The sequence below is a fragment of the Mobula birostris genome, chromosome 13, assembly GCF_030028105.1.
Source record: "Mobula birostris isolate sMobBir1 chromosome 13, sMobBir1.hap1, whole genome shotgun sequence".
In the NCBI taxonomy this organism is placed as follows: Eukaryota; Metazoa; Chordata; class Chondrichthyes; order Myliobatiformes; family Myliobatidae; genus Mobula; species Mobula birostris.
In genome coordinates this window covers 66,227,307-66,245,934 of record NC_092382.1, presented here as the reverse complement: position 1 = coordinate 66,245,934, position 18,628 = coordinate 66,227,307, and the positions used below count along the sequence as shown (strand labels likewise).

General features: G+C 40.8%; 1 protein-coding gene across 1 annotated transcript in view; it reads left to right on the top strand.

Moving 5' to 3' along the window:
* LOC140207977 (scavenger receptor cysteine-rich domain-containing protein DMBT1-like) overlaps positions 1-17,724 on the top strand; it is a 93,635-nt gene extending 75,911 nt beyond the window's left edge. The window contains exons 10-18 of the mRNA XM_072276509.1: positions 7,041-7,355; positions 9,135-9,452; positions 9,532-9,606; positions 11,048-11,359; positions 11,490-11,525; positions 13,017-13,133; positions 13,954-14,061; positions 16,007-16,117; positions 17,014-17,724. Of these exons, the coding sequence (XP_072132610.1) occupies positions 7,041-7,355; positions 9,135-9,452; positions 9,532-9,606; positions 11,048-11,359; positions 11,490-11,525; positions 13,017-13,133; positions 13,954-14,061; positions 16,007-16,117; positions 17,014-17,027 (1,406 nt within the window). The 3' untranslated portion in view covers positions 17,028-17,724. The remainder of the gene's footprint in view (positions 1-7,040; positions 7,356-9,134; positions 9,453-9,531; positions 9,607-11,047; positions 11,360-11,489; positions 11,526-13,016; positions 13,134-13,953; positions 14,062-16,006; positions 16,118-17,013) is intronic.
* The last annotated feature ends 904 nt before the right edge of the window (positions 17,725-18,628 follow it).

Below are 18,628 nucleotides of genomic sequence, written 5' to 3'. Positions count from 1 at the left end.
TCCGTATTATTGCTAGTCTCCTAGTTTATCCTTTTCAAAATCAGACTTCCATTTAGGACTGAAAATATGATGATTTAAGTTAAAGCGATGGCACAATCAAGAGCCGTGGGGTACTGTTACAGCTTGGCCAGACCCCGCTTGGTCTATTCTGTTAAGTTCTGGTCACCACACTGCAGAGAAAATGCGGAAACTATCGACAGAGTGCAGAGGAGATTTACGAGGGTTTTGCCTGGATTGGAGACTGTGCCCTGTGTGAATAGGTTGCGTGAGCTCGGCTTTTTCTTCTTGGAGTGACAGGGGATGAGAGGTGACCTGATAGAGGTGTATACAAAGATTTTAGGAAATATATTTTGGGTCATTTGTTCGGAGTTAAATTGTACTACAACCGGGTATTGTTTTAAGGTTCTTTGGAAGTAGATACAGAGGGGATGGAAGGGGTAAGTTTTTTACAGAGTGTTATGGATGCATGAAATGCACTGCCGGATGCGGATAAAATAGGGTCTTTTAAGAGACTCTTAGATAGGTACATTAAGTTTAGAAAAATAGAGTGCTATGTGTTAGGGCATTTTTCGGCAGTTTATAGAATAGGCTACATGCTGGGCACAGCTATTGTCTCTGTTCTGTGTTCTAAAAAGAGGAAATTGAGCATTCAGTTGCGCAAGGAAGGGATTCTGGAGGGGGAATTTGAGAGAGGAAATTTGCGAAGAAGTGTAAAACGAGGCGATGGAACTGACGCCTGGCATTATTTCTGATCCGAACCATTAGGGATAAGGACTCAAATAAATGCTCAAATACGACGGAAATAATTGTATTTTACTTCTAATATTTTTCGCTACATCTCTTAATGAAGTAGTTTGGTGATATTTTTGTCCGTGCACTAATACCATTTTTCATGTAATATTTTTTTTTCTCTGCATCAGTATGTCTAGTCGCCTGGAGTGTCGAGGAGAGATCGATTTTGTGATATTAAATCAAGATTAATTGTCTGTTATATTCCGTAGATTTTCTGGGAACACCATCACTTATAACAGAATCCAACACTTTCCAACCACTGACGATCGGTAAACTGGACTATAATTCTCTTTCCTTTGCCTTCCTCCCTTCTCAGAGTGATACTTGCAATCTTCCCATCCTCCAGGACCTTACCAAGGCAGATACTTTACATAGAAAATAGGTGCAGGAGAAGGCCAACCGGCCATTCAAGCCTGCACCGCCATTCAGTATGATCATGGCTGATCATTCAACTCAGAAATGCTTTCTCTTCTTACCCCCGATCCCTTTAGTGACAAGGGCCATATCTAACTCCCTCTTAAATATAGCCAATGAACTGCCCTCAACTATTTCCTGTGGTAGAGAATTCCACAGATTCACCACTCTCTGAGTGAAGAAGTTTTTCCTCATCTCGGTCCTAAAAGGCTTCCCCTTTATCCTCAAACTGTGACCCCTCGTTCTGGACTTCCCCAACATCGGGAACAATCTTCCTGCATCTAGCCTGTCCAATCCCTTTAGGATCTTATACGTTTCAATCAGATCCCCCCTCAATCTTCTAAATTCCAACGAGTACAAGCCCAGTTCATCCAGTCTTTCTTCATATGAAAGTCCTGCCATCCCAGGAATCAATCTGGTGAACCTTCTTTGTACTCCCTCTATGGCAAGGATGTCTTTCCTCAGATTAGGGGACCAAAACTGCACACAATACTCCAGGTGTGGTCTCACCAAGGCCTTGTACAACTGCAGTAGTACCTCCCTGCTCCTGTACTCGAATCCTCTGGCTATAAATGCCAGCATACCATTCGCCTTTTTCACCGCCTGCTGTACCTGCATGCCCACTTTCAATGACTGGTGTATAATGACACCCAGGTCTCGTTGCACCTCCCCTTTTCGTAATCGGCCACCATTCAGATAATATTCTGTTTTCCTGTTCTTGCCACCAAAGTGGATAACCTCACATTTATCCACATTAAATTGCATCTGCCATGAATTTGCCCACTCACGTAACCAATCCAAGTCACCCTGCATCCTCTTAGCATCCTCCTCACAGCTAACACTGCCGCCCAGCTTCGTGTCATCCGCAAACTTAGAGGTGCTGCATTTAATTCCCTCGTCTAAATTATTAATATATATATAAGGTGAAGTGATTCTTGAAAGGTCACGACCAAAGCATGTATTATCTCTTCTGCAACCTCTCTCCGAATTCCGGGATTTAGTCCATTTGGTCCAGGTGACGTCAGACCTTTGAGTTTGCCAAGCATTTTTCCTTTGAAATGACACTCTCTCCTGCGAACTGATATTCACAGGTTACTAGCACACAGCTGGTGCCTTCACATTGCACCCCAGATGTAAAGTACATATTAAGCTCATCTGCCAATTTTTATCTCAAATTCCCAGCTCATCAGCGTCATTTTCCCGTGGTCTAATACGAGCGTTCAGCTCCCTTTCCTTCTTCATACAACTGAAGAAAGCACAACTTGCGGTATCCATTTTTTTCATATTACTGGCTAGTCTGCGCTCATATTTCAAGCTTTTTTGGATGCCTTCTGTTGGAATTTAAGAGTTCCGAATCATACATAGAAACATACATAGAAAATAGGTGCAGGAGTAGGCCATTCGGCCCTTCGAGCCTGCACCGCCATTTATTATGATCATGGCTGATCATCCAATTCAGAACCCCGCCCCAGCCTTCCCTCCATACCCCCTAATATCATCCAATTTCCGACTCAATTTTTCTACTTCATATAGCATTTCCTTGGATTTTATGCAGTCCATAACTTCTTTTTGCCAGACACAGTTGCCTACTCCTGCCAATTGAGTAGTTGTTCCTTTGTGTGATATATCTATCCTGGCTGTCCTGCCCAGAAATTTCAGCCTTTTCTCATCTGCTGTCATCGCCGCCAGAACATTCCTCCGTTCCACCTGAGCAATTCTTAATTTGTCATTCGTGTAATTTATGTATTCGGATATATAACTGAAGAAAACTGTCGCTCCATGAGCAGACCGGATTTCGGTAAATCTGATTTCGTGGTCGCCCTTATCGTACCTGCAGACGAGCAGACAAGCTCTATATATTTGGACAGCAAAGGGGACGTCGGGGAGGGCAAAAGCGACGGCTACAGGATGCTTCTCTTCGGAGGACTGAGCAGAGTTGAAGAACATATCTATGTATCTGAATGAAAACACCGAGGTTCTCACATACTTCACATAATTAATTATAGATGAGTGTGGACGTACAGAATCACTCAGAATCTTTCGCAAAACGAAAAATTAAATGAAACATTAGATTTGCAATCTGGCGAGGACCGGATAAGAGGCATACAAGACCGGTGAGCAAGAAAGTTACAGGTGGCCGTGGTACTTTATGCAGGAAGAAATGTAAAAGGTGAAGGGGATTTCCACACTTAGCATGAACCATAGAAACATAGAAACATAGAAAAGCTACAGCATAATAACAGCTGCTTCGACCCACAAAGCAGTGCCGAAAATGTCCTTACCCTAGAAATTTCCTCGATTTACCTATAGCCCTCTATTTTCCTGAGCTCCATGCACCTGTCCAGGAGTCTCTTAAAAGGCCCTATCATTTTCGTCTCCACCACCGTCGCCGGCAGCCGATTCCAAACACTCACCATTCTCTGCGTTAAAAAAAAAAAAAAACTACTTACCCATGTCATCTCCTCTGTAACTAGCCCAGGCAACATCCTTGTAAGTCTCATCTGCACCCTTTCTATGCTTTTCACATGTTTCCTGTAGTGAGGCGACCAGAACTGAGCACAGTACTTCAAGAGGGGTCTGATCAGGTTCCTATATAGCTGCAACATTACCTTTCGGCTCCCAAACTCAGTCCTACGATTTATGAAGGCCAATGCACCGTAATCTTACTTAACCACAGAGTCAAACTGCCCAGCACCCTGATTGTCTAATGGACTCGGACCCCAAGATCCCTCTGATACTCCGCCCTGCCGATAGTCTCCCATTACTACTATATTCTGCTATTGTATTCGATCTACCCCCCAAAATGAACCATCTCACATTGATCTAGGTTTAACTCCATCTGCCACTTCTCAGCCCAGTTTTACATCCTATCAATGTACCGCTGTACAACCCTTCACACTATCCACAACACTCCCAACTTTTGTGTCATTAGCAATATTACTAACCTATCCCGCCAATTCCTCGTTCAGAGCATTTATAAGATTCACGAAGAGTAGGGGTCCAACAGATCCCTGAGGCACCCCGCTGGTCACTGAATCCACAAAGCAATGTCCCCTTGGATCCCCTGTCTCCTTATTTTCTCATTAAACCTTTCATCGTGTACTTTTTTAAATGCCTTGCTGAAATCCATGAAGCAAGCTCGACCATTTTGGACGGGTTTGCACAGTGTAAAATCAAGCGACGTAGTGGAAAAAAGCTTCGCTTCCAGATGGGTTCAATCCACTTTATGCCCGCTTTGACTGTCAAAACATGGGCGAGCCATCAAGTATTCCCGGAGCCCCCGATAATTCTGTGATTCAAGACTGTGAGGCTGACATGCAATTAGCGTTCATGAGGGTAAACTCACCAAAAGCATACGGCCCAGAAGGGATGGCTGGCCAACCAGTTCAGAACTGAGCTGATCAACTGCCTATCGTGCTCTTTCGCATCTTGCTTCGGCAGTCTGATGTGGCCACCAACTTCAAGTATACTTCACATACTGGTTTCTTAGGAGAACCTGATGATCTGCCTGAATAACTATCTGTCAGTTACAATGGCAGCAACAATGAGGAAGTGTTTTAAGAATTTGCTAATGGGACATATCAACTTCTGCCTCAGAGGAGACTTGTCCGGCCCAAATTTTCCTACCGGAGCAATAGGTCCACTAAAGAGGTCAGCTCACTGGCTCTTCATACTATCCAGGATTATCTGGACAGCAAAGATACACACATTGCAGGGTTGTTTCTTCACTGCAGCTCAGCATAAAATGCCACCATCCCCTTAAAACTGATCAAAAACTCGAAGTCTGTACCTCAATAACTACTTATACAATTGCATCCTGGACTGCAGACCCGGTCAATTTGTTCCCAATGGCAAAAACATCTACTCCAAAATCTCCATCAGCACAGGTTCTCCAAATGGTTGCGAGCGCAGCTCCGTGTTTCCTTCGCGTTACACTGTATGACAAAGTACAGCACCTCTGCCATACTCAGATTTGCTGACGACACCACTGACAAATTTGATGACACAATAGCATTTTGAAGGGATATTAAACATCCTGAGGAGCGGTGTCACAGCACCAACCACTTTCTCAAAGTCAGCATGACAAAGAGGAGGTATTGAGTTCAGGTGGAGGAAACCACCGGTCCATGGGTCAGGCCTCAACGGCGCATCAGATGAGGAGAAGGTCAGCAATTTCAATTACCTGACGACCTGTCCTAGACTCAACACAGAACTGCAATTATAGCGAAAGCACAGCGGAGTCCAGAGATTCTTAAGAGATTTGTGTATCGGACTGCAAAGCGTTCCAGCGTGTGGTCAAAACTGCCCAGCGGATTATCGGCACGCAATTGCTCACTGTTGAGAACATCGGCAATGAACGCTGCCTGGGCAGGGCGAAAAACATTATCAAGGATGCATCTCACCCCAACCATGGACTTATCGCTCTCCTCCCAACCGGTAGGCGCTACAGGAGCCTCCGCTCCCGCAGTTATTTTGTAAATAACGCTATTCTTTGCATTTCAGGTGAAATGCTGAATGCATTTCATTGGCTTTGTATCTGTACTCGGCACAATGACAATAAAATTGAAACTAATCTAATCTAATCTAATTTCGAAGATTCGGCATGGTATTTATTCTGAATTTTGGTGAACACAACCCAGAGCCATCAAACGGTCTTCTTATGAAAAGACATTCTAGTGAACCTCCTTTGACGCCCTCCTTGTTCAGCAGATCCAATCTAAGATAAGGGGCCCAAAATTGCACTGATTACTACTTGTGAGGTCTCACCAGTGCTTCACATAGTCCCAAAATTACATCCATTGCACTTGTCTTGTTATCCACCGGCTCACACCAGTAAACTGTCGTCTGGAGAATCCTGTACAGGGGCTCCCAAGCCCTTCTGCGCTTCTTTTCTTTTTGTATTTTCTCTCCAGTTAGGAAACAGTCAAACCTTTTTTTTTCTACCAAAGTGCATGACCATACACTACCCAGAACTGTATTGCATCTGTCATTTTTGTCCACTCTCCTAATCTATATTTGTATTTCTGTATCGTATCACCTCCACAAATCTAACTGTCCCTCAAGCTACCTTCATATTGTCTGCAAACCTCTGAGCAAATTCATCAACACAATCATCCAAATCATTGACGCATAACGTAAAAAGAATTGGTCCAATCACAGACCACTAAAAACACCACGTGTCACCGGCGGCCAACGGGAGAAGGTTCCGTTCATTCCCGATCTTTGCCTACTGCCAATCAGCGACTGCTCTGTCCATCCTAGAATATTTCCTTTAATACCACGGGCTCTAACTCGTTAAGCAGCCACATGTGCGGCAGGTTGACGATGGCCGTTTGAAGATCCAAGTACCGCAAAATCAACCGCTTCTCCTCTGTCGATCCTACTTATTATTTCTTCAAATAATTCCAACAGATTTGTCAGGCAAGTACATTTGTCAGACATGTGTTTGTCTTCTGCATTCTCATTGATAATAGATCCCAATACATTTACAAACACTGAGATCCGGCTAACTCGCTTGTAGTTTCCTCGTTTGTGCGAAAGGCAGGAAAATGGAATAGCAGCAGATGTGGGAAAACGTCCAACTACCAGCCTCTGAGTTCCGTCCTTAATGATAGAAGCAACTCTGCGTTTCTTCATATGTTGTATTCATCCAAACTTTTACATTTTATACTTGGATTTCAAACATTTTCAAGTTCTGGAATAATTGTTACAACGTGGCACAGCTCTTCTTAAGAGCAATAATAATAATCCCAGAATCATCTTTAGAAACGACAAGCCGGTGATGTTTCTACTTTCCAATGTATTGATTTACTTTCCATATTACTGTTCGATAGGCCACTTGCAGTTACGACTCTCCGGAAGTGAAGATCCATGTGCTGGTCAGCTAGAGGTTTATTACCGTGGATCTTGGGGCATGGTTTGTGACGACTCCTGGGATCTGGTCGACGCTAACGTGGTCTGCAGACAACTGGGTTGTGGATATGCTTTGGAGTATAAAACTCACGGTTACTGCGGAAGACGCCCTCCCCCAGTTTGGTTAGATGAAGTGAGATGCTCGGGTAACGAAACATTTCTCTGGGAATGTCCATCAGCACCATGGGCCGAACATGACTGCAGTCAAAAAGAAGCTGTGACATTGACATGCTCTGGTAAAGAACATTTCAATTTTCTTTAAATTTACTTTTCTTTGTCTGTGCAGCACGCCATGACTACGGAGATGTAATAAATAATGTAAAACTGGACAGGAGACGATTGGGCCAGAATGAACTGTCTAAATGTTGATAATGCGTGGAGCACACGTACGCAGAAGCAATAAACTTATTCCCTATGTATCTGGAATGTTTATATTTCCCATTACTAATGTCATAACATTAATCATCCTGATTTCAGTATTGATTCTGCCTGATAATTCTTCTGCCGTCGCTCAAGTGCTTCCCCGTTTTCTTTACTCAAGCGAGGCAAATAAATAATCTCCAGTCTATGTATCGGTGTAGTTTGATGGTTGACTGACTGTTCACCAACTCGTTACACTACTCGAGGAGCTGTGAAAAAAAAAAAATACTGCTAGGCGTTCTTACAAAAGATAGATTCAAATATTGATCCAAATTCCTTCGACCCGTAGCAAAGCGTTTCAGACTAAAATATGCAAGCGATTCTTAAATACCCGATCTCATGATGAAATTCAATTACTTAGCAAAGCAGTAGTAAGTTGCTGTGAACATGCGAGTAAGCAGGGCCATCTAGTGACTAGAAATAACATAGCAGTCCAAATCAGGAGAGACAGAATAATACAATTTATCAAATCGGATCGATGTAAATTCCGTATAATAAAATCCCAAAAAAAAAAGATGCAAAAACATAGCATTGTTTTTCAATTCCCATTGTTTCTTTTTCCCCATGTTTCTTTACCTCTCCTTCTCACTTACTGAATTAATTGGGGAAAAAGTCAGGAGTAAAATAATATCTGTAAACAAAATCAACTAAAAGAGCCAACGGTAGAAATTTGATACCGAGACTAGAAGGCTGTAGTGTGTCCAGAGAAGACGAATATTCTATTGAGTTGTATTGTCGCAGAAAGGAATAAAAGACAGATAACACAATCAGAGTAGCTGTGGCTAAATGAAGTGGCAAAAAGCCAGAAGCTAATGTGAGGTCAGCTTTTCCGAATTCAAAACACAGGTGATTTGCATGCGATTAAATAGTGTAGGTGATTACATTAGAATCTCCGAAGATAATGCCTGGAATATATATTTTATATATATATATATATATATATATATATACACACACAAATAAATCCTAAAATCAGTTTCAAACACTCTTATCGAATCGGGGGATAGAATGAATGAAAATAATATTGTAATTTCGCCGCCTTTATTTCATCACAGTCTGTTACTAGTCTGGATTTAGTAGGTGCGGTCTTAAGAATGAGGTACTGAGGGACAGTCAAAACATTTAACCACGTTTTTTTTGCCCTGAAGAGCAAGTGGCGGTTTCTGTCGGTCAACATATTTCCAATGTCTCAATTCATACTTTTCGTTAAGGACAGGGGATGGACAGATTCTCCCTGCTCTTCATACTTCTTCCTTAAATGAATTCAAATATTTACCATTCTCAATTGTTGGTGAATCCGATAAGATTCCAGTATCAGACGCTTGATCTTCTATTCCTCAATTTTCCGTCACTAACCCGTACCCTCCTTTCAGTAATTCAGCACAATATATCACTCCGTGCTTCCTGGGTTCGTTTAATTTTGCTAATCAATAACTTCCTACTGAATGTGCTCATTTTATTTTTTTATCTTTGTTCTACACACACACACACACACACACACACGGCTAATCTCTGTTGCAGAAGTAGAAAAAAACGCGTTTCCCATTGTATGCTAATTTTGCGACAACTTTTGTCTTCAAATACATCCTTATCAGAGCACAAAAAGTTGCGCCTGCAGGACGGAGGTAGTCGATGCAAAGGACGAATTGAAGTGTGGTACAACGGGACCTGGGGAACAGTCTGTTCCACGAACCTTTATGGCAAGTCTGCAGAAGTGATTTGCAAACAAATGAAATGTGGACCAATGAATAATATTTATCCTGGCTCATATCAATTTGGAAAGGGACGTGGACCTATATGGTTGGATGAGATTGAATGTACTTCACACGAATCGACCCTTTGGCAGTGTCAGTCGCAACCGTGGGGAAAACACCAGTGTGACCATACTGAGGATGCAGGAGTTGCTTGCGAAGGTAAATAAGACAGTCTTATATCTATTTACGTTTTACATATTTATGTATAAATTCGTCAAAATATTTATTTTGTCAACAGAAACCAATATGACGGAAGGAATCACTGAAAGAGGCTGCTTGCAAGAAAACGCATTCTCCTCTTTCCCTTTAAAAGGTGACGAATTCGAAAACTTCTTTGCTGAAATCAGAAAACCTTGTATTAATGCCGCTATCAGAAAAATAAATTTCGTTCCTCTTGCCCTCTACGAAATTGGGCGCGCATTGACCAGAATCCTGGTTTCCCACGACTCTGTTGAGCACTGCCAAAGGGGAGTGAATTGTGACGAATTCCATGTCCAGACAGAAGATAGAGGGAGTTAATTGGAATTCCTCGGGAACATTTGTTATCAGGCAAGATTATAAATGATATGCAGGAATTGTCTTCTGACCAGCTGGACGGACTTGGGAATCGGTATTACCTTGGAAGGAGGGAAGTGAACGAGGGAAAGTATGGAGATAGTCAAAGGCGAGAGACATTGTTGATTTGGATAAAACAAATGAAGTAAATATATCTAAACCGCAGGATACATAAAGACGGTCGGGTTATTGGGCAATATAGAAAGATGAATAAAGGCTACGATCAATAGATAAAAGATATCTATTTCGTTGGAAATATGAGAAAATGAGAGAGCAAGGCATTCTGTATTACTTAACCAAAATAACACAAGTGGTTAACTGGAGAGAACATAGGACGACGTATATATAACGCCCACAATTTATGGTTGGAGTTGAAAGATGTGCATGAGCTGTATTCGAGTGTATTTTGTTTCGCCGGTATGAACTGAAGACAAAAAACAAACTGGCTGACAGTGAAATTGGTTTTGTCCTTCATCATGTCTTTGAGCATTTCATGATGAAGTATGAGTTGAAGAGCAAGGTCTGTGACGTAATGCCTTCATTAATCGGACACTAATGATAAGAATAAGATATGTTGCCTGTTCGTTCAACAATGAATGGACTTCATAAACTATTTGTGGATATGAAAAGCAATGATTTCATATCATTTATATTTCCATTCGTCGCATTTCAAGAAGCATGTGGGGTTTATAAAAGAGATTTACTCAGAGTCTGCCTGGATAAGAAGGAATGGAAACACTTGGGGCTCATTCTGCACCTAAAATGAGTCCTAATAGATACGTATCATTAGGTGAGACAGGCCAGGTAGAGAGTCTGAACCATTGTAAAAAAAAAATCAAATATTAATGGACGTACTTAAGGTGACAGATGACGGCTTAAATGAAGTGGTTGAGGAAAACCTTTATTCGTAAATTGAGAATGATATTGCTTGGAGCAGGTTTTGAGGAGTGATAATAGAAATATTTACAGTTATCGTGATTAAAAGGCTTTCAGCTGGAGTAGGCAAGTGTAAATATTTGAGCGATATCGATTATGTGAGGCAGAAGAGAGGTGGTATAATTTGGCAGTGTTGGATAAAGAAATGGTGGGCCGAGGTGCCTGCCCTTGCGTTCTATAATTAGTTCTATTTTCTCTCTGACGAACTTCAGATTCCCAGACTAATTATTAAATAAATCTCAATTTTATTGTTTCATGCCTAGATGTTCCATTGCGTCTTGTTAACGGCAATCACAACTGCTCCGGAAAGCTTGAGGTCTGGTTTAATGACAGCTGGGGCACGGTGTGTGACGACTCTTGGGATCTGGCTGATGCCAATGTCGTCTGCAGACAGCTAAGGTGTGGCCTTGCTCTCTGGGCTCCAGAAGATGTTAAAATGACCCAGGCAGCCGGTCCTGTCTGGCTTGATGAAGTAAAATGCACGGGAAGTGAACCTTTTCTGTCCAGCTGTCGTTCCTCATCATTTGGTCAACACGACTGTGATCACAAAGAAGATGTCATCGTTCTTTGTTCTGGTATGCTCTGTGCTTTGTCTGACATTTCCAATTTCTCTTCAAATGATTTGTTAATTTTAGAATGAGAAATATCCAATATAAACACCAATAGAGATGCGTTTTCTGAAACTTCTTTGCAATATGTACACAGGTTCCGGAGTGACTCCTACTGAACGCAACAATTCAGGTATGGATTTTGACGCTTACATTTTGCATCTATGCTGCAGATATCAAGAATTGATTATTCGTATTTCCTAATTGCTGAGTTCACAATAGACACTTTAGAAACTGTATGGGATCCTGATCGTCTTCTCAAATATTTTAAGCAGGAATATGCAGAATTGTTAAAAACATGATCTCCACTCCCGGTCAGACATTTTCTGTGAATCAATTAGTTGCTCGTCCAATACTCTTGAGAAAGTTTTGGTGTTTGCAGATACTAAATATTAAAGTTCAAAGGAAATTTGTTACCAAATATCCATATATCGTCATATACTGCCTTGAGATTCGTTTTCTTACGGCATTCACTGTGCATGTATAGAAACGCAACAGAAACTTTAAAGAACTACTCAGAAACAAGCGCGGAAAAATAACAAATAGCAAAAAGCAACTAAGTACGCAAATGCAAAATCAGAAAAAAATATCAACAAGTTGATCAGTAAAAATTAATGCTGAGAACAAGAGTTATGTAACCCTTGAAATAAATTATAGGTTGTGGAATCAGTTTACCACTGGAATAATTGAAGTAATGCACCCTATCAGGAGCATGGTGGTTGAGAGGTAATAATTATTTCTGAGCCCAGTTGTGAGGACCCAAGGCTCCGGTACATCGCATTAGTGAGAAGCGAGCATGGTCTGATGATTATTTAGTTATCCTGCGAAGGCGCTGCATATAATGTGTGCTCAACGACAATATAGTTGAATAATATGTCGGACCCGAAATAGTATTCGAGATTTGGTGACGATTTGTAACAGTGCAAGTGCTCAGTCTTATTTTTGGACCCTGCATGCACCCGTGCAGGAAGAAATAGTAAGGGTATAAGATCCCATTTCTTCAGTATTGCTCTGCCTTCATAAAGACCAACCTCGCTATGTAGGCCTGGCGTATAAGTACATAATTGGAATGAAAATAATTCCGCAGCTGCTGGTTACAATCAGAGTGTCAGTGATAATATTCGGCAGCTTTCCAATATTTTCTGAATTCATTGAGTGTACACTTAACCGTGTACCATTACTAGCTAAATCTCTCTGTGCTGATTAGAGGCGGTTAACAAGAAATGCAAGGATAAGTACGATGGAATATTTTTTTTTCCTGGAAATGTTTTCTTATAATTAAACTCACCTTCCTTCTTGCTGTTTCAATCCAGCAATGTGCGGGGAAATGGAATTTGAACACGACGTTACTTGAGGTGTTTATCCTGATCTGATACCAGGTGAAGGAGAGAAGGTTTATTGTGCTGGGAAATACTTTTGACATATCAGGGTTTATTGTGAAATAGTCTTTGTGTCTCCGCTCCGCTCTTTCTGTCATGAAATACATAGGGATATAACTTTTAAAAATCGTGATAACTGAATGTATGATTAAGTTCATTAAAGATCGCTCAAAATTTCGTTGCATTGGATGTATAGTGTTTGTTTCGTGTTTATCGAAATACATGTTTTTACTTTTCGTTTTAAGATTTTGGAAACTGGACCCCATCCATCATGGTCACTGTCTGCATAACCCTTGGATCTGTATTCATCATTGAGTTATTGATACTGGTGACGATAGCAAGGAGACGGTCAGCAATCAGTGGTGAGGGCCAATCTTTACATCGACGTTTTATTGTGACGTTTTCAGTTTTTTTGAGTTTTCCCAAAACATGATCTTTGTGCAAACATGACTAAACTTAAATATGTTTTCATCGCTTTTGTTGGGAATTTATTTGCCTTCCGTGGGACATTTGTAATGGTGGTTTTCACTGGCCCTTAGTGATCGTGGAGTTATGATAAATTTTCATTATGTAGTAATGGAAAATGGTTAAATCTGATTTGTTAAGTAGCTACCTTATTGTGTATCTCACTGTAATACATCCATGCTCTGAACACCTGGAAGTATAAATTTCAAGAATCTGCTCTGTATCCTCGAATATTCTGATACGGTTCTCCCAATCGAAGTAAGAGGAAGCATTTTCCCCATTCTTCATCATCTTATCATTTCATCATTCCATATTCACGATGCTTTTATATTTCTTCGACACAGCCAGGCTTTTTCTGTTATGTTCTGGAGTGACCTCTAAATTTCCATCCTGTCTTCATCCACTACCATTAATGATGGCATTCGCATCTATCTAATCATAATATTAAACTTGTCATCGATTCAAATGTGATGTGTATTCACTATTAAACAATAATCGGAAATATGCTCATTATTCTGTACCCTTCCTTTCATCTTTCTGATGCCAAATTTATTCGGTTGATTGGCCAGAGGCATCATCCACACATCGGTCGATTCAACAATCACGTTCACTAACTCTGCACCTTGACTAAGATCATTTTAATTAATTTTAGTTTAAGCATAATGTTCGTGTACAATTCGTTTATGCTGATGTTCATCCCCAGTCTCTCTTTATTAGATGCACTAATGAGTGGCTATGGATCACCTGTTGACTTTTACCAAGCAATTTACGAGGAAATTGAGAATATTCCACCATTCAAGAAATTTACTGAGATGCAAGGTTCAGGTGTGTAGTATGACAGGGAATCCGCTATGCACAAATTGATACCGTCTCAATTCATCCAATATTGGTAACAAAATCAAGCAATAATAATAACACACACACACACGCACACACACACACACACATACACACACACACACATACACACACACACACACACACACGCGCCTGTATAGGAACTTCAGAAATGAAATTGTAACAAGAAAAATAATAGTGTGATGTTATACAATAAACACAAGAGATTCTGCGGATGCTGAAAATCTTGAGCAAAGCACACAATGTTCTACTGGAACTCAGCAGATCAAGGTGCACCTATGGTGGAGAATGAACTGTCAACGTTTCGAACCAAAACACTTTATTAGCTCTGTAAAGGAGTTACAGAAGCCAAAATAAGGAGATGGAGCATGGGGAAGGAGTACAGGTTGGCAGGTGATAGGCGAGACCGGATGAGGGGAAAGGAAACCTTATGGCACGTGAGAAATTAAGTCAGAAGCTTCGAGGACATAAGTAGATGCGGTAAGTAGATGATGAAAAGCCATATAGATTGTTCGACGGCACAATAGATATGAATTATGAAGGATGCTGAGAACCAGGTATCAGCTGTCTGAGTGTGGAGTCTGGAGTGGTATGATATTACTCACGATCAACGTACGGAAGCTCAATGGATAATAGAAATCTGAAGCATACTCTGCCAGCATCTGCTGATATAGTCTCCAATATTTCAGAGTATTAGAGGCATTCCCTTTCTTCTTTCCTGAAATAACTCGCACTTTTCTCAGCAATTCCGAATTCTAAACTTTTCTCTGTTCGCCAGTAGAATGCAGAACGGAGAACATTGAACATCGAGCAATATGGCACAGTACGGTTCTTTATGCTCACGGTGTTGTGCCGACCTGTTAACTTACATGCGATCAATTTTGCTCTCCCTTCCTACACATTCTTTAGTTGCTTCCACATAAAGCAATGGACCACATGTGGCCACATAAAAGTTTCTTAAATGGCCCTAATATATCTATCTCCAATACCAGCGCGAAAGGGCGTTCCACGCTTTCACCCCTATCTATCTAGCAAAATTACCACTGACAACACTGCGTTCTTTCTTCGAATCAGGTTAAAGGTAGCTTCCTCATATTAGCCACTTCCGATCTGGGAAAAGCCTCTAAGGAGGAAAGGTCCAGCTCGAACAATCTATAATTATAAATTGTTGCCCCTAGTTCGGGAATCATTGTGTTCAATCTCTTCTACACTATCTCTGAGGATTCATACCTTTCTAAAATGAGCTGACCAGAACTGAGCGTGATACTCTGAGTGTGGTTTAAGCAGGTAAATTATGTCGCTGACTATCCTCTCCAATACTTCACCCACCACGAACTATGGCTCACTCTACCAAACTTTCCAAGGACGTACCTACTCACATTCTTGTACGAAGACACTTAACTAGGAACTTGAACTATTTTTCCCTATAAAAATGTTCTGCTAATTGGATGACGACTTTAGTCACTTCAGCTGATTTTATTTTTGCTTAATATATCGACTGAACTGTAACCGATAACATTAACTGTCCCCACTTAAAGGAAGGCCGAGATAAATACCTTTGCATTGTATTACTTTATCAATCTATCTGTCTTTCTATCTACATATTTCCTCATTCTCCTCCAGCAGGCTTGTCTTAGTCACCTTCATCCGTCAATGAAAGCGTTAACAAGAGCAATACACACACGAATTAGCAATAAAATCGATTCCATAAACACATATCGATTGTTTCATTAGCAATTGAAGGCGGAACACGCATCTTCCTTTTCACTTTCTATTGAACGGTATTCAACGATTATGCCATTTAAGGTAAAGATGATACAGTCATTGACGCGATGATTTAATGATGTGTTCATTACAAAAACAAGAAAAATACCAAACAAATACCTTGATGATCTCTTTCATTGAATTTTAGTTACTGGATCCATTCCTTCCATTAATGAAGCCGAATATTACACCAACGACTATCTATATAGTGCATGTCATGATCCACAAGACCCTGAAGGGTTGTTTTCCAATATTCATGGTCAGTACACTTATTTTCATTTTGCTCTACTTTGGTTCAATCTGTCTGTAATCATAAACAGCAAAGAAAATTGTCCTACTATGTGCGTATTGATGTGATTGAACAATCTCGCGGTTTTGTGAGGATCTTGCGTTACAGGAAGAGTGTTAATGAAGTCTGTAGTCAGCATTCAATTTAATAAATCATTGATTTCCTCCTTTTAAATCACTTTGAATTATAGTCCTTTAAATATGAAATAAATGAGCATGTTTGGAGTATGAGAAAATAGTTCATCATCCCAAGTAATTTGCTGTACAGGGGCATTCGTCGGAAATAAAGTTTTATATATGATCGCTCCATGATCTGGTTCCTGACGATCGCAATGATGTTGTGAGTGACATAATTTATTCCTTAGACAGTGTGAACGTGACGGACAGTGGTTGTGTTGATATTCTGCTACCCTGAATTGCCGATATTGTTCAGAACAAACAAGACGTGTTCTTTCCTTTATTCTAGCCTATCCACAGTAACCAGAAGTATATATTCATTGGTTGCCTTGTATTTTCTGATATATTTTTGTGTCTGTTTAACACTCTGTTTCCAAAAATACATCAAGTTTCCGTCAGTGGCCTATGAGAAGCTCTGTTTTTATGCGTGCAGAACATGATTTCCAAGGTTAAAGCGAACTATGTGACATTGCACACTCCACATGTTCTTTTAATATACTACTTTTTTAAAAGTCGAAGCGGACTGGTTGTGTAAGCCAGAAATATTGCAGACAATCTGTCGCCAACAATGGCTGTTGCAAAGAAATTGTTTGTTTTGGCTCCACATTGAACATTGTCCCAAAAGTTACTTTGTTTGGTGAAACTGTGTTTTTCTATTCAATTTGATGCCGCTCATTTTCGCTCGAACAGAGGCCCAGTCGTAGATTCGCTTGCATCTGGCTTTCCATGTTTTCTCTTCGACTGACGACAATGATGAAATGACCGACAGCACACCAGGATTTCCAAATCACTTGCAGCTCGAATCGTCGACGGTTCATTCCCATACTTCACATCAGCCCGTTGAAGACCAAAAAAAAACTAAATGTGCCCTCTTTTGCTTTCACTTTCTATATGTTATTGTCTGTAAAGTACGCGGTTGTAGAATTGTTCAATATATACACAATAAAGGGTGCGGTGCTCAAATATTAGCGACAGACTATGGAACTAATATAATAAATGCTGGAAGAATTCCATATGATTGTTTTGAATTAAATTGTACATTTATATTGAGGTAGCATAATTTGACGATGCTTGTAATCCATTTTAAAGTGATTGCTACTTTCAGTGCGATTACTTTGCTACTTAAAATCTAGACACCTTAATATATTCACGAAAACAATATTCTTATCGGTGTTGGCATTTAATTGCAATCCCTTTTATACAACAAGAAATAACTTCGAAGTATTTGTCAGGTCAAATTTATAAACAAGTGCACAACTTCTACTACTACTGACAGTATTGATTTTACATCAAATAAAATGTATTACACCTGATAACGTCATGTCCTCCTATCCAGAAAGATGAATATGCAGATTTTCTATTCCCTCTAACGGGCGTATTGATAAAAACAGAGAAACACGGAAATCTACGGCACATTATAGGGTCTTTGGCCCAGAGTGTTGTATCGATCATATAAACTACTGTAGAAACTGCTGAGAATTTTCCTGCCGCATGGTTCTCCATTTTCCAAGCTTCATCTACTCATCTCTCTTGAAAGAACCTATTAAATCAGCATCTTCCACCTTTGCTGGCAGTGCATTCTGCTCACCCGCCGCTCTCTGTGTGGAAAAACATACCCCTGACATTTCCCATGTTTCTTCTTCTAAGCACCTTAAAACTATGCGAACTCTTTGTAGTCACTTCAGCCCTGGAGGAAAATTGGCCTCTGGCTATTCACACGATCAATTCCTCTCACCATCTTTTACACCTCTATCAGGTCACCTCTCCTTCTCCGTCGCTCCAAGGAGAAAAGGCCGGGTTCACTCAGCCTGTTCTCATAAGGCCTGCTCGCCAATCCAGGCAACGTACTTGTAAATTTCCTCTGCACTCTCTCCATAGTATCCACATCTTTCCTGCAGTGAGGTGACCAGAACTGAACGTAGTACTCCAAGTGGGGTCCAACTATAGTCGTCTCTTGCTGCAACATTACCCCACGGCTCTTTAATTCACTCAATACCACGGTTGATGAAGGCCATCACGCTGTACACCCTCTTAACAACACTGACAACCTGCACAGCAGCTTTGCCTGTCCTATGGGCACAGAGTCCAAGCTCTCGTCTATCCGTAACACTGCCAAGACTCCTATGATTATTAATATGTTTTCTTCAATTTTGACCTACCTTAATGAACCACTTCACATTTATCTGAGTTGAACTCCACCTTCCACTTCCCAGCCCAATTCTGCATCCTATCAATGCCCTGCTGTAATCTCTGACAATCCTCTGATGGGGTGAAGGGGTAGGTAAATAGGGGTATAGACGAAGAA